General features: G+C 43.5%; 1 protein-coding gene and 1 long non-coding RNA gene across 2 annotated transcripts; one reads left to right on the forward strand and one right to left on the reverse strand.

Moving 5' to 3' along the window:
• Window positions 1–160: 160 nt before the first annotated feature.
• LOC115947280 (uncharacterized) lies at window positions 161–4,647 on the forward strand. The gene is made up of 2 exons (XR_004549532.1): window positions 161–269; window positions 4,473–4,647. It is a non-coding gene; the product is annotated as an uncharacterized lncRNA (long non-coding RNA).
• On the reverse strand, window positions 2,781–14,512 carry LOC101876970 (cytochrome P450 2H1-like). The gene is made up of 10 exons (XM_034061408.1): window positions 14,379–14,512; window positions 12,490–12,675; window positions 11,374–11,536; window positions 9,838–9,987; window positions 8,307–8,467; window positions 7,731–7,907; window positions 7,204–7,345; window positions 4,624–4,811; window positions 4,002–4,143; window positions 2,781–3,572 (listed from the first exon to the last, which is right to left on the reverse strand). Exons 1-10 carry the CDS (start codon window positions 14,466–14,468, stop codon window positions 3,388–3,390), a joined length of 1,584 nt encoding a protein of 527 aa, XP_033917299.1. The 5' UTR covers window positions 14,469–14,512; the 3' UTR covers window positions 2,781–3,387.
• Between the last annotated feature and the right edge of the window lie 7,446 nt (window positions 14,513–21,958).

The raw sequence follows: 21,958 nt of genomic DNA on the forward strand, positions 1-21,958 counted from the left end.
TTTATATAGTGGGCATGACGTGCTGTGGTATGGAATACCTCTTTGGTTAGTTTGGGTCAGGTGTCCTGTCTCTGCTACCTCTCTGGCAGAGCATGAGACTCAGAAAGTCCTTGGTCAGAGCAAACATTACTGAGCAACAACTAAAAACATTGGTGTTATCAGTGTTGTTTCCAGGCTGAAAATCAAAACCACAGCACTGCACCAGCTACTAAGAAGGAGAAAAATGACAGCTACTGCTGAACCCAGGACACTGCCACATGACTGTACTGGTAAAACTTTCAGGTCTATTTGCTCTGCCTGTGTTTGTAGTTGATACAACATTACCTGTGTCTAAGAACTCATTTATGAGAACACAAATGCCTAAATTAGATAATTCTATCTCATCATGGGTTTGACTGCACAGGCACCACCTTAGATATTTTGAAGCAAAGCAATCTGTCAAAATACTGAATTGATGCACTTCTATAACAAACTGTTGGCCCAGCTTGCACCCTGGGTAGACTGATGGAGGAAGCCTGGGTTGATGAAGATAATCTGGCAGAAACTTGCACCAGTGTTGTTGATCAATAGTTAATGTCCCATACTTGAAACTACCTCTGTCCAAAACTATTACTCTCCTTTTCCAGGGCCAAATAAACTTCAAATGAAATTAATCCCATACCCGAACATGACAAGATCTATAATCTTGTCCTTGTCTATTCCCTGTGATACTATTTGTTTCCTTTTGCTCAATGGAATGGGTTTTCTATGATGATCTGTGGTTTTCTTCATCCAGGGCAAAAGTTGTGGGTTGTTGACTTCTACTGAGAAGCAATATTGCCATAGATACAACAAAGTAAAGTAATATCAAACAAAAGCAGTACAATTCTCCTCAGCTTATCTGCAGTTACAAGCATGTCTAAAAGAGTTTTTTGTTTTTACTATTTCCCAGCTTCCTGGGTGTAGTGGTTTAAACCCAGCCACACAGCTTGTTCACTCCCTCTCTCCCTTGCTCCTCCAACTCCCAGAGAGTTGGGGAGGAGAATCAAAAGAATGTAGCTCCCATGGGTTGAGATAAGAACAGTTTAATAACTAAGGTATAACACAAATCACTACTGCTACCACCAATAATAATAATAATGATAAAGGAAATAACAAGTGAAGAGAATACAACACCTCACTATCCGCTGACCGATAACTCACCCCACCCTGCCCGACTGAGCACCGACCAATACCTCCTCCAACCCCGCAAGAGCACTAGCCCTTTCGCGTAACTCTGAGTTACATCCTGGGCATGACGTGCTGTGGTATGGAATACCTCTTTGGCTAGCTTGGGTCAGGTGTCCTGTCTCTGCTTCCTTCTGGCCTCCCCTCCTCCCTGGCAGAGCATGAGACTCACAAAGTCCTTGGCCAAAGGAAACATTTGAGCAGTAACTAAAAACATACGTGCTATCAGCACTATTCCCAGGCTGAAAGTCAAAACACAGCGCTGCACCAGCTACCAAGAAGGAGAAAAAATGGCTGCTATTGCTGAACCCAGGACACTGGCTTAATGGCCTCCTTCTTTCCTCCATGAGCTACAGGGGAAGCTTGAGGCCCCTGCACAGTTTGGGCCTGGAGCAAGCACTACTGCTTCCTCTCAGCTTCCTTGACATCTTGCAGGCTATCAATAGCATCTCGCAGCTCAGCCACCTGCTGCAGGAGAACCTCCACCAGGGAGCACTGAGTGCAGCCCTGCCCATTGTGCAACCTTCCCTCACAAGACCAGTGCAGGCACTCTCTACACTTGGAGCTCTGCACCACAGCCTCCCCTCTCATCTGCTCTGTTTGGATGCCTATGCTGGCCATAGCTGGGGCAGCCAGAGCAGAGCTCCCAGACCGGGCTCTGGTCATAGGGGGAGTGCTCACCATCCCGCTTGCCTGCCCTCACAAATTACCTTGACCTGCCCTGTTTGTCTGCCCTGTTCCCCGTGCTCCCTGGGAATTTTTTTTACCCACTCAGGGCTGGTGCCGCCCCTCCTGGCTCTGCCTGCTGTGAGTCCCTGCTCCCATCAGCTGAGCTGCCGGCTCCTGGGCAAGGCCTGCCGAGGACTTGAGGCTCCCTCGGTGGCTCGTGCTGCTCTGAATTGAGGCTCCTGGATGCTGATCTTCCCCTCGCTCCGGTGTTGAAGGCGTCCTCTCTCGAGATACTCACCTCGGCAATTCAGCCTGATCTTTTGAACCAATATGTTTCTTTATTACCTCAAACACAGTTCGCTAAGGAGCAAGCAAGGTCAATGCTATGTTATCTCCTGTGATTGCCTAGTTCCAGAGTTTAGCAGCTGCTTCATCCCATTTTTTTAGGATCATAAATGATTATCTTGTCTACACCAGAAACTTCCTGGGAGACCCATCTTAATAATTTTTGCTGTTTAAATTCTTCTATTGTTGCATTATGCTTAATCATCATGGCCTCCATATGCTTGCACACATTTTTCTCTTCTCTAGACATTTCAGAACCCATTTGACCTATCTCGTTATTCACCTCCATCTTGCAGAGATGACTGAATATGGCCGTAATCCTGCCTCCTTTCAGCAGCGTTAAGTTCAACGGGAGATTGTCACTAGTGTAGCACTACGGCTAACATCTAGCCCTCAAGTCCCTGTTCGGGTGCCTCCTCTTGCACAGGAAGCTGTCTCCTTCCCTATGTAGTTGGTTACTCTGTGTCTTGTTTAGAGCTAGCCATGATGATTATAAAAGTGTGGCAACTGAGGCATGGACTCCAGTTGTGATGCAAACAAAATCATTTATTGAGAGAGCTTACAGGCTTTTTATAGACTCTTGCCTAGCAGTTAGTAATTGTTAGTATCTGTTTGTTTCTTTTTAGTACCTTTTGCAACATTATACCCTTTTCTCAACCCATCACATTGTTCACATGCCTTTGCTTGAACAACTTGTTTGTTCTCAGATGTATAAGCACATGTTTCTGTTACCACTTTATGCTACATCATTACTTTCCATTTTCATTGAACATTCTTGTGTCCCCTCAGTCCACATTGAAGAGTGTCATTAGCTCCTGGGAAAGGCCCGGGTACAACATTACATCTTTGTCTTCAGTAACTTCTTTGTTTCAGTATCTACAGTTCTTGGAGATTATCTCGGTGTTCTAGCTTCAACTACTCCTGACTCCCATGTTTGCAGCTGGTGAGGGTCAGGATGTTTGTGCTCTTGTTCAGGTCTGCTGGCACAGGTTCTTCTGCAGCATTCCCTACATAAAAGCACCATACAATTTTCTTGATTAAACGTATTTCTCTCTATAAAGTATCTAGGAATGATCTGAGTGTCTCAGTCTCTCAGCAGATTAAGAAATAACTGTCATTCAACCAGAGCTTTCATGAGTGTGGTACGTGACAACACTCTTCACTTGGTTAGCGTGGAACAAAAGAGACCTCATAAGGTCGAGGCATATTATTAGCTGCAGAGGTAATTAATGGGGCAATGTCAATGTCCTTGTGATCCACAACAGGTTTCAAAGTAAAGTTCTGGAGGATGGATGTTAGAAATATGAATAGCTCCATCCGGGCCAGACCTTCTCCTGCACAGATGCGTTTTCCTGCAAGTGGAAAATAATAAAATGTGAGGAAGAGTGAGGTATTTTTAACCATTGTTCCATGAAAGGCATCTCAGAATGGACATGCAGTATTTGGGGTAAACAAGTTAAACTAGAAGCTAAGTGTCAAGAACACTGAAAGTGCACAAGTGGGCAAAGGCAGTTTGAAGGGTTTGGTTTCTCATTTTCTGCTTGGAGAGAGAGGTGCATGGATGAATCCTACTTTGTACATCTTGTCTTGTAGAATGCATTGGAGGAATTTCAGTGATTGCTAAAACATAAAGTCAATGGAAACTCTAGTGTAGGGATCAGAGCTGCCCAGAAGTGACTCTAATGGATCACCATACATAACTGTACAGGCCATGGTGACAGAGCCACTAAAGAGGTCTTAGGAGAGAATAGCCTAGGATGTGAAATAGAAAGAGATCTTACCTGCAGAGAATGGCATGAAGAAGTCACTCTTTTTAAATGTACCATTTTCATTCAGGAAATGTCCTGGGTCAAATTTTTCCGGATTTGGAAATTCTCTGCTATCGTGTAGGAGAGGAGTCAGAAGAGGAAATATCATTGTGTCCTGAATTAACAAGGAGAGGGGAAAAATATTAAACTGGAGACATTTTAAAGCAAAGCAGCATTGAGAATTTCCCAGAGCTTAGTAGAAGGGTAGTCAAAGTTTAACCAATTTAAGCATTTAATGACTCAAAATGCATGCCATTAGTATGTCAAAAGTGCGCTTTTTTTGTGAATCAGAGTACTTAATTTGTGATTAGAGTGTTGAATATTTCTTCCAAATAAATTAGAATTTTGCTTATATCTACATGAAAATTAAAAACAAATAGAAAGCCATCTCCCTCTTCACACACAGGATAAAATGTTCCTTTTATTTTTTTCCAATTTTTTCAGGTACAAGGCTTTGGACTCAACAACATCCAGAATCTCTTCGCAAACAACATTATTCGAATTCTGGATTGAATTTCAGTGTCTTTGAAAATAAAATAAAACAGAGTGAATAGAACACATCATTGTTTTCAAAAGATTACAAACTCTTTCAGACCTTTGGAATAAAATAGTTTCTGAACTTGGTGTCTTTGATCACAGCATGTGGGGCATTAAGTGGAAGGAAATCAATGAATCTCTGGACTTCATGGATCACAGCATCTGTGTAGGGCATCTGGCTCCGATCTGCCATGCAGGGGCTTCGGTCTCGACCAATCACATGGTCAATCTCCTTCTGAACTTTCTCTGTTAGGAAATAAGTGAGTGTTAAATGGTCAAGTCCCACATCTCTTTGCCTAAACCTCCATATTTACAGCAAAACTTGCTTTTAGCGCATCATCAATATAGGAATGCACTTAGTATCTCTTTTCTGTGAATAGAACTTAGACTAATTATAGAATCATAGGATAGTTAGGATTGGAAAGGACCTCAATATCATCTAGTTACAACCCCCCTGCCATGGGCAGGGGCACCTCACACTAAACCGTATCACCCAAGGCTTCATCCAACCTGGTCTTGAACACTGCCAGGGATGGAGTATTCACAACCTCCCTGGGCAACCCATTCCAGTACCTCACCACCCTAACAGTAAAGAATTTCTTCCTTATATCCAGTCTAAACCTCTGCTGTTTAAGTTTCAACCCATTACCCCTTGTCCTATCACTACAGTCCCTAATGAATAGTCCCTCATCAGCATCCCTGTAGGCCCCCTTCAGATACTGGAAGGCTGCTATGAGGTCTCCACGCAGCCTTCTCTTCTCCAGGCTGAACAGCCCCAACTTTCTCAGCCTGTCTTCATATGGGAGGTGCTCCAGTCCCCTGATCATCCTCGTGGCCCTCCTCTGGACTTGTTTTAACAGTTCCATGTACTTTTTATGTTGAGGACACCAGAACTGTACACAATACTCCAAGTGAGGTCTCATGAGAGCAGAGTAGAGGGGCAGGATCACCTCCTTTGACCTGCTGGTCACGCTCCTCTTGATGCAGCCCAGGATACGGTTGGCTTTCTGGGCTGTGAGTGCACACTGCTGGCTCATGTTCATTTTCTCATTGACCAACACCCCCAAGTCCTTCTCTGCAGAGCAGCTCTGAATCTCTTCTCTGCCCAACCTGTAGCTGTGACTGGGATTGCTCCCACCCAGGTGTAGGACCTTGCACTTGGCATGGTTAAACTTCATGAGGTTGGCATCAGCCCACCTCACAAGCATGTCAAGGTCCCTCTGGATGGCATTCCTTCCCTCTAGCGTATCAACCGAACCACACAGCTTGGTGTCATCGGCAAACTTGCTGAGGGCACGCTCAATTTCATTGTCCATGTCAGCGACAAAAATATTAAACAAGACCGGTCCCAACAGTGATCCCTGAAGGACACCACTCGTTACTGGTCTCCAACTGGACACTGAGCCGTTGACCACAACTCTGAGTGTGACCATCCAGCCAGTTCTTTATCCACCGAGTGGTCCACGTATCAAATTGATGACACTCCAATTTAGAGACAAGGATGTCATGTGGGACAGTGTCGAATGCTTTGCACAGGTCCAGGTAGATGACGTCAACTGCTCCACCCCTGTCCATCACTTCTGTAGCCCCGTCATAGAAGGCCACCAAATTGGTCAGGCAGGATTTTCCCCTAGTAAAGCCATGCTGGCTTTCACCAAGCACATTTCTCTTTTTCATGTGCCCTAGCATGCCTTCCAAAAGAATCTGCTCCCAGATTTTGCCAGGCACAGAGGTGAGACTGGCTGGTCTGTAATTCCCCGGGTCATCCATTTTCCCCTTCTTGAAAATGGGGGTTATATTTCCCTTTTTCCAGTCATCAGGAACTTCACCTGACTGCCATGATTTTTCAAATATGGCTTTGCAACTTCATTCGCCAGCTCCTTCAGGAACCATGGATGGATTTCATCAGGTCCCATGGACTTGTGTACATTCAGGTTCTTAAGATGATCTCGAACCAGATCCTCTCCTACAGTGGGCCCAAGGTCTAGGTTTTCACAGTCTCTGCGTCCGCCTTCCAAGACTCCGGTACTGCGGTCAGAGCCTTTGCCAGTGAAGACCGAGGCAAAGAAGCCATTCAGAACCTCAGCCTTCTCCAAGTCCTGTGTAGCCAGTTCTCCTGAAAGTTTCCGGAGGGGGCCTACATTGTCCTTAGTCTGTTTTTTAGCCGCTACATACCTATAAAATCCCTTCCTATTATTTTTAACATCCCTTGCCAAGTTTAGCTCCAATTGGGCCTTAGCTTTCTTAACTTGGTCCCTAACTACACTGACAACATCCCTGTATTCATCCCAGGCCACCTGTCCTTGCTTCCACCTTTTATAAGCCTCTTTTTTCCTGTGAATTTTTCTCAGCAGCTCCTTATCCATCCAAGGAGGTCTCCTGGCCCTCCTGCTGCACTTCCTTCTGGTCGGGATGCAACACTCTGAGCCTGTAGCAGGTGATCCTTGAATATTAACCAAGAGTCTTGGGCCCCCTTGCCCTCTAGGGCTATATCCCATGGAACCTTGTACTCATGTCTACACTGCAAATGAAAGAGGTTCCTTAGGCAGGCATCCATTGCCACATGTGGTAGTGACAGAACTTGTCCAAACTGATCCCATGACCCGCTAAAGTTTTTATTTATTTCCTTTTCTATTACCTTGTATCTTTGGGTATTTGTGGAGAATCAGAAGTGCATGTCTCAGGGTGGTGCTGGTGGTCCCTGTTCCCGCAAGGAACAAGTCGACTGTGGATCTGGTCAGGGACTCAATGGTGAATACTGAGTGGCCATTCCCTTCCTCCTGGAGGAAGATTTGACAGAATGTTTTCAGAATGACAAATCTAAGCAGCTTGTGTAAAAAGGAAAGTTCTCTACCCATAATGTATATTTTTAAACACATCTTGTGCCCTTTTACAAATATGACCCTCACTTTTCATAACACCAGCAGTGATGGTACTTTTAGTAGATAATAACATAAACCTTTTCTAATATGGGAGGAGCATGGAATTCCATCAACTTTACATGGCTACAGTTAATTCTGTGTTTAAAAGTCCAAGATAAGAAAGCGGAGAGGATAGTTTCCCTTTGTATTTGCAAAAGCCCAGTGCCCTGCCAGAGCTGGCAAGAAGGTTGGATTCAAGCAATGGGTTTCTTATAAGCCTATAAATCTCTAGCTGTTACATTACCTGGTGCATTTTGTTAAGAAAAGCATCGATGAAATCTCGAGGACAGCCAGGATCCCAGGTTTCCTGATGTTTTGCTATGATTTCTAAAATAAATTTGTCAATTTCATCAATATTTTTAAAAATGTTTTTATGAGGCCCAGGTAAAAAGTCCATGAGAGTTGGGAAGAAATTGTATAGCTGTAAAAATAAAATGATGGAAAAGCACATTCTGATTAATGTTGATAGAATAAAATCTTCCCTAACTGTTAACTATGAAAATGAGGCAATTCACCTGTTTTGGAAAGAATTATTATTCAACTGGATTTTACCTTACTTTTACTTTATGGTTTCACTATAGTCAAGGATAGATTTCAGTTGAGCAAATTGGGCAATTACACCCTTCTTTGGATATACAATGGCAGTTCCATAAGATACAAAGAAACAACAGGAATTGATTATTTAACTGCCTTTTCTGCTTTCAGCAAATTTATCCGAATTTAGGAAAGTTCACTCCAGTTAATAATAATAACATGAATAATTATCTATTAATGAAATTTTATCAGCATTAACAAATGTATGCAATGTAACTGTACACACCTGTGTTTGTATAGCACCCTGGTACTTATTGTTTTCTTCTAGCATATTAATTAAAGTTAAAAATTTCTTGTCCTCATAGTCAAACCGATCCCCAAAGACAATGGAGCAGATAATGTTGGAGACAGCATGGGTCAGGAATCTGCCAGGGTTAAAGGGTTTCTCTGCAACAACAACAACAAAAAAAAAAGGTACAGAATCATTGAATAGTTAGGGTTGGAAAGGACCTTAAGATCATCAAGTTTCAACTCCCATGCCATGGACAGGGACACCTCACACTAAACCATGTTACCCAATGCTCTGTCCAACCAGGCCTTGAACACCGCCAGGGATGGAGCATTCACAACTTCCCTGTGCAACCCATTCCAGTGCCTCACCTCCCTTACAGTAAAGAATTTCTTCCTTATATCCAGTCTAAACTTCCCCTGTTTAATATTTAACCCGTTACCTCTTTTCCTATCACTACAGTCCCTAATGAAGACTTCCTCCCCAGCATCCTTACATGCCCACTTTAGATACTGGACAGCTGCTATGAAGTCTCCACGCAGCCTTCTCTTCTCCAGGCTGAACAGCCCCAACTTTCTCAGCCTATCTTCATATGGGAGGTGCTCCAGTCCCCTTATCATCCTTGTCTTGTTTTCAGTATTTCAGGCATCTTCCTCTCCTCTGACACTACAGGGAGCTTTGCATCCTCTCCCAACACAGAGTTTTGTGGTCCTTTGAAAGGATGGTGAAAGGCTTGCTCAATTTTTTCTTCTTTACTGGAAGTGAACTAATTTCCCTCTATGAGTTGTTTAAGTTGTTTAAGTATCTCTTTTGAGCTGTTCTCAGGAGAACATTTGTCTGGGGGACTTGGTCTTTCCCGATGACGCAAGTCTGTCTTGTGTCGTATGAACTTACAGTTTATTTGAAATGGCCTAAGGATTAACACCAAAACCTAGTGAAACCAAAAGGACTTTGAGCCATGTCTTTAGGTTATTGTAACCTGTTTATGAACTCTATTAGTGTAACACCTATTGTATAACCCTAACCTAGGGATTCAAATGCCTATGATTAAAGTCTAGTTTTGATAGCACAGCTATCCAGATGGAGTGTACCCAGACAAAAATATCTGTAAATGAGGACTTTGATCACCCTTTTCTTCAAGATCCACATAGAGATTCAGGAGACAAGGCAAAGAAGTGCATGACGCATGGCTATGTGGCATTCCCAGCCTTGTCTGCATGGCTGAATTTCACCAAACTCTTGGCTTTGGGGCCAAGCCATTCCCTTAGATACTTCCAGTCTTGTTCTTCAAGAATTGGTTAAAGGATGCTGTCTAACACCAGTCTCCCATGTTTATCCCTCCATAGTGTCACAGTGTCTTTGACTGACCCTTTCCCAGCAGTGGTAACATTGGCTTTTGGAGCAGGGAGCAGAAATTGCAGCAATATATCCACTTCTTGGGCCATAGATTTGGTGAGGCAGCATTATACGCTCGTTGTCTTACTGCAGATATACAGGGTGTCCCAGTAACCGCAAAGCCCAGTCCTACCATGTGTGTTCCTGATCCTCTCCACCAGAAAATGAGCTTCTTCCTGGATCCGCTCCTCAATGCTCCTCTTCCCCATCCCAAAATCCCTCAGGGTGGTCAGTGCAAATCGTCGGAGCTGCTTCCAGATCTCCCCATTGCTGGTCAGAATGCCTGATGAAGGAAAAATAGACCTCCATGAGGAAACAGATACATTAGGATGGAAATAAGAAAGTAATACTGGTACTGACTATTTCTTTGCCACAAGCACTGAAAATCAGCACAAAACGTACTCAGAACTGCCCTAGTGAGCAAATACATGGCCTAATCTTGAATGTGGTCCTGATTGGCACAGCTTATCTTCTCTCATCTTTGTTGTCTGTGGACTTCCCAAGTTTGCCGATGACACCCAGCTATGTGGTTCAGTTGATACGCTGGAGGGAAGGAATGCCATCCAGAGGGACCTAGACAACTTGTAAGGTCTCCTGATGCCAACCTTATGAAGTTTAACCATTCCAGGTGCAAGGTCCTACACCTGGGTCGGAGCAATCCCAGGCACAGCTGCAGGTTGGGCAAAAAGGAAATTCATGGCAGTCCTGTGGAGAAGGACTTGGGGGTGTTGGTTGTTGAGAAAATGAACATGAGCCAGCTTCAGTCTGTGCTTGCAGCCCAGAAAGCCAACCGTATCCTGGGCTGCATCAAAAGAAGCATGACCAGCAGGTCAAAGGAGGTGATCCTGCCCCTCTACTTCACTCTTGTGAGACCTCACTTGGAGTATTGTGTACAGCTCTGATGTCCTCAACATAAAAAGGACATTGTTGGAACAAGTCCAGAGGAGGGCCACGAGGATGATCAGGGGACTGGAGCACCTCCCATATGAAGACAGGCTGAGAAAGTTGGGGCTGTTCAGCCTGGAGAAGAGAAGGCTGCGTGGAGACCTCATAGCAGCCTTCCAGTATCTGAAGAGGGCCTACAGGGATGCTGGTGAGGGAGTCTTCATTAGGGACTGTAGTGACAGGACAAGGGGTAACGGGTTAAAACTTAAGCAGGGGAAGTTTGGATTGTATATAAAGAAGAATTTCTTTACTGTTAGGGTGGTGAGGAACTTGAATGGGTTGTGCATGTAGGTTGTGAATGCTCCATCCCTGGCGGCGGTCAAGGCCAGGTTGGACAAAGCCTTGGGTTGCATAGTTTAGTGTGAAGTGTCCCTGCCCATGGAAGAGGGTTTGGAACTACATGATCTTAAGGTCCTTTCCAACCCTAACTATTCTATGATTCTATGATTTTCAGAAATGGGGGAACGAACCTATGTTCTTAGAGGCACATTTGATGAGCAAATTTTAGCCAGAATTTGAAGCATGCTGAAAACAGAAACTGGCCTGGGACCTTAGAGAGTTCCCCAGGGGACCACTTTACTCAAGAGTCCAAGTGATGAGTTGGGCTTTTATTCTTCTATTGCTAAAAGTAGTAAATGAAATCCACCATTCCCTCCTCCACTGCCCTCTCAGCTGAATCACTGAAAAGCCTTAGCTTTGTGTGCTAACACGACTGGGGACATACCTGTGCTTTTGAGGATTCTTTTAACGAATGGTAGGCTGCCTCTTCCGCTGAAGTCATCTGCCTGATCAATCAGAGCTTCTTTCACAACATCATAGCCATACAGTACCACAATCTTTTGTGGGCCTAAATGTACTGTGAAGACAGGACCATACTTCTCACTAAGCTGTAGGAAAGAGCAACACAAAGAACAGTATACCAAAGTTGTTCCTAAAATCTCCTGAGCCCCAGACCTCTGGAAAGTGGATGAGTAAATCAGTGGAGAGTCACTGCAGACTTGTACTGATCAGAAGGAACTGGGCCCAGGAGGAACATAGTGAATACAGCAAGAGCATCAGCGCCTTGATTGCAAATACACTGTAAATTGCAGTACTGCCATGATGTCAGCATAGGACTCATATGATTATTCTAAATATATAGTCTTTCACTTGCACTCCATAGACTTAGATATCATATTATTAGAAGACTTAGATTACAGAAGCATGCATTTCTGGAAAAAAAAGGACATGGTACTGTTAGAACAAGTCCAGAGGAGGGCCACGAGGATGATCAGGAGACTGGAGCACCTCCCATATGAAGACAGGCTGAGAAAGTTGGGGCTGTTCAGCCTGGAGAAAATAAGGCTGCGTGGAGACCTCATAGCAGCCTTCCAGTATCTGAAGGGGGCCTACAGGGATGCTGGGGAGAGACTATTCATTAGGGACTGTAGTGATAGGACAAGGGATAATGGGTTGAAACTTAAACATGGGTAGTTTAGATTGGATCTAAGGAAGAAATTCTTTACTGTGAGGGTGGTGAGGTACTGGAATGGGTTGTCCATGTAGGTTGTGAATGCTCCATCCCTGGCAGTGTTCAAGACCAGGTTGGATGAAGCCTTGGGTGATATGGTTTAGTGTGGGGTGCCCCTGCCCATGGCAGGGGGGTTGTAACTAGATGATCTTGAGGTCCTTTCCAATCCTAACTATTATTCTATGATTCTATGAAAACGTTTTACTTCTGTTTGAGTCTGACATTTGATCAATGTAAATTAACCGTGTGAATTAAATTGCCACAGTGTAGACTTGACTTTGTTTTATAAGCAATGGAGACAACATAGGGAAAAAGGATACAGTCCCTTACCTTTCTGAAGCTCTCAGGCAAGTTCTTTGGGTTCAGCTGGAGTATGTTTCCAGCAATGGGGAGTGCAAAAGGACCAGGAGGCTGCTTCCCATTTTGTGAAATGTTTCTCCATGTGGCAATGAGAAGAAGGCATGAGATGCAGATCAGCAAGAAGATAGTGGTCATTCCCAGGAGCTCCATGGTTGGCTGAGGAAGAGAAGTCAAGTGTCAGAAGAGCCTGATGTCGGACCTGTAAATCCATTCTCATTTATATGCTGTGAATTCGAAGCACATGGATTAAACTAGCCAATAGTGTTTTCCTGTTCCTTCTGAGGTATGAGATTACTTATTAATCCACTCAAGATAAGCATGAACAAACTAGGGATGAAGTCCCTGTTTACATAATGTTTTTTTTGCCTCTCCACCTTTGGTTAATCATTCATGCAGAACTAAAGAATTTATGTTCTAATGGTGTCCAACAAACTCCAAATGCTTAGCTGCTATTCATGTGCTTAAACTCTATTTGCCCTCATGCCTAGATTGACATCTGCCAGCCCCTCTAGTATCTGAGCACAGTGGAGGGAGGTGTTGTGATTGAAAAAGGGCGTCACTCCAAGTTCTTCCTAGGCATTCCGCCTCCATTTCTATAATGAAATTCTGCAATTGTACCCAAGTCACACATGCAGATTTTGAGGGGTAGATTCGGTGTGTCCTAATCCCATATTTCAACCAGACAAACCATATTATCTACAGCATTTGTAGGTATCTACAGATTGGGTCAGTGTGAAAAAAGACACCTTCTTATCCTCAAACAGCTCCAGCACAATCCAAAACATAGACTCATACCAGCTGCTATGAAGAAAATCAACTCTACCCAAGGCAAAACCAGCACAGCAGGTTAGCAGAATAACCTGTGGAAATCATCTTGCCTGTTCTGCTGTGAATAGCAACCTCTCAGCTACGAAACTCATACCACTTTCAAAGAGGAATTTCCTTTGGGCCTTAAGAAAAATCAACCTCTGCCTTACTTCTAGCAGCAATTTGACAAAGGGTCTGATGTGATCATCAGGAATTAAGGTTCAGTGCTAAGTTCAGCATTCAAGAATTTATGTAACAACACCCATGTTTGTAACATGCTACACAGCTAGTACAAGAGATAAGATGCAAATCACATCATTAGTTTTTAGATCACAGAAATGACATTTGATCAGCTAGCTTAAAAATCTTGGTTAAATATTACTGTATGAACTTACAGGACTCAAGACATAATTAAGCTGAAAAAAGATGAAATCACTGAAGTTCTTTAGCCATTTGCAAGGTGTGGTTAATTGCTTGTTTAGTCTCCAAAAGGTCAAGGAAGTTAACCTGACAGCAGCCTTCCTCTGACCTGAACTGTGACTTCATCAGCAGTAAATCACTGTGTTGCTGGCATACCTTATCACCCCTGAAAAAAACCAAGATACTTAGCTCTAGACTATGGTCATCATTAAGAAAGAACAGGTGCTCCCTGAAGCCAGGCAGAAAATGTCAGGAAATGGGAAAAGTCAGTCCCAGTGCTATACATGGTGATGGGAGGCACCAAAGTGAATGCTGCCAAAATTCAAAGGTGTCTCTGCTTAGCTGAGCTCATGGGATTACTGAGGGCAATGCTGATTGCCTTCATGGGCAAGGGGGCCCATCTGGAACCAAGCTGCAGACTCACCCTGGTGTACAGCAGGTCACCCAAAAGGTCCATGTCCTGGGAGACAAAAGAATTGAAAAGGCAACTTTATCATCTGTCCCTAACTATACCACCATAATGGGCAGAGTCCCCACTGTGATATCTGCAGGAGAGCATGCTATTGGCTGTTCCTCTCATCAGGCTAGTCTTCCAGACAAGTTCCCACAGATGGATTTACACATTTTCTTACCATTTTGGAGACTGCTTTTTGAATGAAGAGCATTTCAAAAACCATCAGCATTTTAACTTCAAGTTGCCAGGCAACCCACGTGCATCCCATGAGGAACAAGAACTTGCATGAACTCACAAGCAGTATGGGATAGCATATGAACAGCCAGTGCTTTTCCTGCAGGACACAATCAGCAATAGCTTGGAAGGTGACATAAAAGATGAACTTGTCAATGCACCAAAACCAGAGTTCACTTGATCAGAGCAAAATAGCTGTGTACTTCTGGCTGAAGTGATTTTTTCTAAGCTAATCATAGTATTTGTTTTTCATATAATGTTTAAAAGTGATTGGCATAGAGCCCACAGGGACCATTATCTTCTGTGTCAGCTGTCCAGATTCACATCTTGATTCTCTCACCCCATCCCACAGCCAAAGCATGCAACAAGCTCTTCCAGTCCTTTCCCACTACAGGTTTAATGTGTGGGACCACTGAGTGAACAGGGCCCATGTAAAACCTCTTCTGCTTCAGCTCTCACACCTGATTCCCTTGGCTATGAAGGTGGCTCATCTCTTCCTCCCAGCCACCATCTTCTCCTGCACATATCACCTCCTCTGGAAATTACGATGCCTAATGCAGTCTCTCCCATAAACAGGAAATATGTCCCCTGTCCTTTGGCTTAAACTGATTTGGAATAGTGGAAACAGAGAAAATGAACTGTGAATTACTTTCCCTACTTAAGAGGTGTGAAATATATGACATTTCAATGAAAATCTGTCAATTAAAAAAAAATAAAATCTGCATATGTACTTCTGCCTTCTTGCTATGCGACTTTCAAATAGAGATATTAACTGAAGTAAATTGCCCACTAGTGGTAAGGCAAAAGATGCACAGGAATCTGTGTGTGGTACAGTACAATTCATTCTGTTAGTATTTGATAGTTCTGATGATTACAGCCATTGGAAGCAAAGCAATGTATGTGTAAGAACTAGCCAGACACGTTGCACAGCCTATTTGATATTTTACAAGGACTTGGTGAGAACTTTATTTGGTTTATCATCAGTGTTGATGAGCTGGCTAAATGTTTATATAAGAAGGGCAAGAAGGAGGACCTGGGTAATTATAGACCAGTCAGCCTTACCTCCATCCCTGGAAAGGTGATGGAACAACTTATTCTTGACTCCATCTCTAGACATATCAAGGATGAGGGGGTTATTAAGAACAGCCAATATGGTTTTACCAGGAGGAAGGCACATTTGACCAACCTTATAGCCTTCTATGAGGAAGTAACTAGGTGGAGGGATGATGGTAGAGCGGTAGATGTAGTTTTTCTTGATTTCAGTAAGGCATTTGATACTGTCTTCCACAGCATCCTCATAGATAAGCTAAGGAAGTGTGGGCTTGATGATCAGGTAGTGAGGTGGATCAAGAACTGGCTGAAAGGAAGAAGGCAGAGAGTTGTGGTCAATGGCACAGAATCTAGCTGGAGGTCTGTACTAGTGGAGTCCCTCAGGGGTCGGTGCTGGGACCAGTGCTGTTTAATATTTTCATCAACTACCTGGATGAGAGAACTGAGTGTACCCTCAGGAAGTTCGCTGATGACAGTAAACTGGGAGGAGTGGCTGACACACCAGAAGGCTGTGTTGCCATTCAGCGAGATATGGACAGGCTGGAGAGTTGGGCGGGGAGAAATATAAGGGGAGGACTGTAGGCAAAATATGAGCCCAGAAGAGCAGCTCCAAGCTGCACAGGTCCATCATCATTCCCAAAAGAGAGGTCTTGGAGTGCTGCTAGCAGGAAACCTCAGCACAGAACCTTGTCAGAAAGCAAGAGCTATGTGAGAATAGCAGGCAAACTGGGTTAAAATATGTAGCAGAATGAGGACAAAATGAGGGTGCTGCCTGTAAGCACCCTCAGAGGAGGGTGGGGGCTCCACTTCTGAGAGCCTTCATGGGACTATGGAAGAGGAGAGGAGAAGTAGTGAGGAGAAAGAAGAAGGAAGAGATGCGTCATCTGTAAAGAAAGAAGCTAAACAGAGACACACACCTCCTCCCATGCTTCCACAACCAGTTCAGTTCTGTTCTTCTTTATTCACTATTTCATGGTAATATATAGCATACAGATACAGGTGTTAGCTATGGAGTCAGACAGAGACCACATGAATCACAGTGACTGTCTTCAGTCACTATAAATTCCATTCTATAAACAATCCCTCCACAGCCTGTTTCCCAGCCTGTACTTGCATCCATGCACACAAACACTCCCTGGTCTGCTCAAGACCCAGGTGCACTATCAGCAATTCTTCTTCTTCCATTATCCGCATAGAGGGAACAGAATGGCTTGCAGTTCCCACAGAGAGATACTGCTCGGTACCCAGTCATGGGGTCCCATTGCAGTCACACTGATGCTGAAAAGCAAGGTATTTCCAAAGGAGGTACTTCTGAGGTGTGTCACCTTCTGCCACAAAGGGAATCTTGGACAATACAAAGAGTAATTGAAAGTGACAAACAAACATAGAGGTGATAAAGCATGCGCTTATAAAAACAAATACAGCTATCTGGATAATTTATAACCATGGCATGCAAATTTTAAAAGGACTTTAAACTCCTCACGCCTCAACCATTTGGCTTCTTTTTTAATTGAATTTTCCTTGTTTAATGATGCATCCTGCTACACTGTGGGAAAGCATTGGAGATGGAATGCAGCTGTATAGAGTCCCCAAAGACAAGTTGCAGAAACTGCTGAAGGAGAGGGTGAATCGAGTCAATTTGCTGAGGTGAAAGCCATCCAGCTGGCCTTGGACATTGCTGAATGAAAAAAGTGGCCAGTACTTTATCTCCATACTGACTCATTGATGGTGTCAAATGCCCTGTGGGGTGCTCTGAAAGACTGTTACAAGAGATGGAACCCGACATCATGGAGTGGATAAATTCAGCAGCTTTATAGGGATTGGTCCATGGACTAAGGAATGATCTCTCTCTCTCTCTTTGTTTTGGAGGTGTTTATATATATATATATATATATATATATATATATATGTATGAGACAAAAGAGATGGTATACTGAAAAATCTGGGATCTGAGCATGATGCAAATGGTATGGAATAAGGGGTGGATACTGTCCTGGATTCAGCAGTAGCTGTCATTTTTTGCCTTCTTAGTAGCTGTGCAGTGCTGTGGTTTTGATTTTCAGCCTGGAAACAACACTGATAACACTGATGTTTTTAGTTGTTTCTCAGTAATGTTTGCTCTGACCAAGGACTTTCTGAGTCTCATGCTCTGCCAGAAAGGAGGGGAAGCCAGGAGGAAGTAGAGACAGGACACCTGACCCAAACTAACCAAAGGGGTATTCTATACCACAGCACATCATGCCCACTATATAAACTGTGTCAGTTACCCAGAAGGGCTAGATCACTCCTCAGGTCAGGCTGGGTATTGGTTGGTGGGTGGTGAGCGGTTGTATTCTCTTTCCTTTGTTATTTCCCTTATCATTATTATTATTGGTGGCAGCAGCAGTGGTTTGTGTTATACCTTAGTTACTGGACTGCTTTTATCTCAACCCATGGGTGTTACATTCTTTTGATTCTCCTTCCCATCCCTCTGGGAGCAGGAGGAGGAAGAAGAGTGGGGAGTGTGCAAGCAGCTGTGTGGGTCTGCTTTACCAGCTGGGCTTAAACCATGACACATGATAACAGCCGTTATCATCCTTCTCCAGGACTTTCACAACCTTCTCATTAAAGAATGCTGTTATAATAAATCTTTCAACAGCTATCTGCTCCTTGTTCTTTGGTGCAGGGGAAGATGGGATGCACAGGTCTTAGCAATACAGTTAATGACAAATTCCTTCACCTACTCCAGATGCATTTGGACAATGTATGAACAGGTATTAGAATGTGAGTGAAATTGTATACTTTGAATTAAATAAAAAGATCATGGAATCATAGAACAGGCCAGAATGGAAGAGATCTTGAAAGATCACCTAATCCAACCTTTGTGGGAAAGGGAGCCTACTCACTGCCTTCAATGGACATTCAGCCAAGAGGCACTGATGTAATGCCAATCTGAGCAGTGACAATGTCCGCTAAAGCAGCCCCTAGCAAAAGTTCAGGTTCTGCACACACTCCAATGTTGGAAGAAAACAGGTATTTCAGGGTCAGGTGTTACTCAGTGAAGTCATCCGTGCATTTAGTTCTTGTTAAAAATCAGAGTTGGCACATTTGAAAATATTTCAATCGAAGCTTTGATATTGAAACAAGGAAACACAAAATCACAAAATGAAATATAAACCTTTGTATATAAGTAGAGTCAGTTTCAAGTAATATTAAGTTTGATGGCTTTGTAACAGTAGCAATGTAGCAAAAGTAGCAAAAAAATAACTGATGTGCATGATTCACAGAAAAAAAAATAGAGTGCAGCTAGAGAACATACTGAGAATTTTTGTGTAAGATGAACTGTTGTAGTTGATGTACTTTTAGGTCCTTATGACCTCAGTACAAAATAAGTGTAAGAAGAGCAGGATAGAAAAACAGGACATAAGGATAAGGAGTATCTGGGAATGGCAGGTGTCCAGGATGGGCTGCAGTTAAACTAACTGATAAGTAGAAGGACAGGGTGATTGGTATGTTTGTAGTGTTAATGAATCAATTAAGCTGATGTAAGCATTATCTACTGTGCGTGCTTCAAAGGCTGCCAGAAGTGATGAAGATTGTTGAAAGAAGTAAACGATCCCCAAAGACCACCACCACATTTTTGTACGCACGCAGGGAAACTTTCTAGAAGAATGATGCAATACGTAAGTAGCCTCATGAATATGAATGTATGCACGTAATGAATATGTATGCTTAGTGACTATATAAGGATGGCTTGTTTAGCAATTCGGGGAGACATGCTAGGAGGAGCTATACCCTGTGTCTCCTGGCACTGCAATAAAGAATACCTGCTTGTCAACTTAAACTTTGTCGGCGAGTTCCTGGTGATTTCTCAGAATCAATATTTGAGTGATCAGTGTTTGCCCTAAAGTTCCCAGCTACTGATTTTAGAGAGAATGATCACTTCCAGAGCTATCTTATTCCCTACCTCCTCTGATTTACCCCACACACCTTGGACAATAGTGACCTCTTAGAGGGCTTGAGGGATGTCCCCAGTTCAGAGAACAATGCTCTGAGCCTGAAGACCAGCTACGGGTTGCTGCCTGGATAGACTGGCTCTGGAGATGCTTACCACTTTTCTTTTCTCCATCCTCCTGGCAGGTTTTTGTCTCTCTGGTGATATTCACCCTTCCCAGGACATTTGACTTTCTCACAGACTTTTTCCATTCCCTCCCCATAGGCTGTTCTCTCCAAACTCTCCAGACAGCTCTCTCAAACTGTGGACAAAACCACCACAAACTCTTCCTCTAGAGCAGCTGATTTGCCACGCGTTGTTGTAACACATGCCATTAATCCAGTTTTTCTGTGCCAGACAGCACCGCACAGCTTCTGGGTAGAGAAGAGGACTAATTACAGGAGCAACTCAACTGAAGACTCATTTAAAAGGCCAATACTTGTCTAGGATGTTCAACTACTCAGTAGAAGAGTATCATCATCATAGAATATCATCAATCACTGTAGGGCTTAACACTCTTTGGCAGATGAAACATCCCTGTTCTCCCAGTAGAGGAATAAAAAGTTCTGCTCAGGAGGCGACACCACATGGATCATTTCTAATAGCATTTAGAGACCCCACCACAGGACTTGAGAAAATCTAGGGGACATAAAACACGGGTTCCAAGCTTCCAAGAAAGACACATTTTGTGGTGCATTTTGTGAATGTGGGCAATGCATTGCATCAATGTGCTCCACACAAATTGTGGAGCAATCACATACATCTAATTATCACTGAGTTTTGGAGAATATCTTGCCAGACATGGTCTAACCACCTCATAGAACCCTGGCCTAAGAAATCAGTTGTTAGTTCCAGTCCTCACGCAAGTGCTCTGACTTGTCAGTGTAACAAGATCGGGCAGAGATCTTAGTCTGCCACAGAACATTCTAGATACCACATTAGTTTCTAAAAAGAGGTCTAGCAGTAGGTAAATCCAAGGAGGAGAATACAACATTAGCAACAACTAATAATCCATCTGCAGTTAGGAGGTTTAAAAACAAAGAGCACAGCCTGTACCAAAATGTGCCCGTATAATTACAACGGGATCCCTGGCTGAACCTGCCAATCAGTATCGCCTGGTGACATTCTTCCAGCAGTTCATTCCCCAGCAGTTTTGTCTTACAGTTACCAAATGAATGCAACAACAGCTTGGAATTGGAGAACTGAGCCAAAATATGTGGTTCATCCTGCAGGGTTCATGTCAGGAAGGAGCAGGAAAACAATGGCAAAGCCAGAGACAAATTCCAGAAAATCACTAGGGAGTTCAGTGGTTAGGACAGAGGTAGATGCTTCACTGCCATTGCAAGAAATAAAGGTAACATTGCTTACCCCATGGTGTGAGGTCCTGGCAAGTGCATGAGGATGCCTGCTTCTTCTCTTTCTTATGTCTTCAGTATGTATCTTTCAGACAGAATAAAATATAATCCCTGGTTTCTCCCATTGCCAGTTCCTTTCCTTTCCTTCTTCCCTGTACAAACCTGGATCTCACTTATGTCAATAGCTGCCCAGGAAAGCAGTAGCAAATAAATGCTGGTGTCTGCTAACAAATCCACGAGAGGCTTAGAGCTTGGGATGTATCGCTCTCCTGCCTCAAGTAGAAATGAACCTGCCATGCAAAACCACAAGTGCTGAGTATATCAAGGTAACAGCTGTGTCTAAGATCACCAGATAGATGGCACAGCCCAGTTCTGTTATTCTTGCTCAATATCAGTAAGAACTGTTCTCTAACAGTGCTGCTGGAGAGCTCAATGTGCCAGGAGGTGGCCAGCAGGAACAACGAGAAAGCCTCAGGCAAGCAGGACTAGAACACAGACTTGTGCAGAGAGGGAGCTTCTTTGTGCCCTTCCACCTAAGCATGTATTTAAACCAAGAGGTGACATAATGCAAAGGCAGAAGTACTGAGCACAAGCCAGCACACCATACCCAAGTGGCAGAGTTTGCATGTCTGGGGTCTGCTTTTATGCAGACAAGGATGAATGAGGACTCATTAAAACAAACAAGCAAAAAGAAAATTAAAACATTAGTGACATGGAGTTGTTCCCAGCAGCCAGAACTGTGATTGATCACGCTTACCAGCTCTGTTGGAGAAGAGGACCTGGTAGGAGAAAGGAGGGCTCATCTTGCTGGTGCTGGTATTGTCCAAGTCTGGAAACAGATAGATTTTAATGTCATATTGCTGCCCTCTAGTGCTTTGGAAAAGAATTTACTCACAATTACTAGCCCTAAACAGACCCTGGGTAAGGGAAGCATGCGTTTTCCAGGAGTGGACAGAAAGCAACAAAATTATCACCAAGATCTATAAAGGCAAAGGCTAAAGACAGATCTGAGTGGGTATAAATTCATAAAGGGTATAATTCAGGAGGGTATACATTCATAAAGACATCAATTATTTCAAATCAACTACATCAGTTTAGAGCACCCCTAGAATCTTGCCCACTTGTGTTTCCAGTATCAACAGAATA

Source organism: Melopsittacus undulatus, chromosome 4, assembly GCF_012275295.1.
Source record: "Melopsittacus undulatus isolate bMelUnd1 chromosome 4, bMelUnd1.mat.Z, whole genome shotgun sequence".
In the NCBI taxonomy this organism is placed as follows: Eukaryota; Metazoa; Chordata; class Aves; order Psittaciformes; family Psittaculidae; genus Melopsittacus; species Melopsittacus undulatus.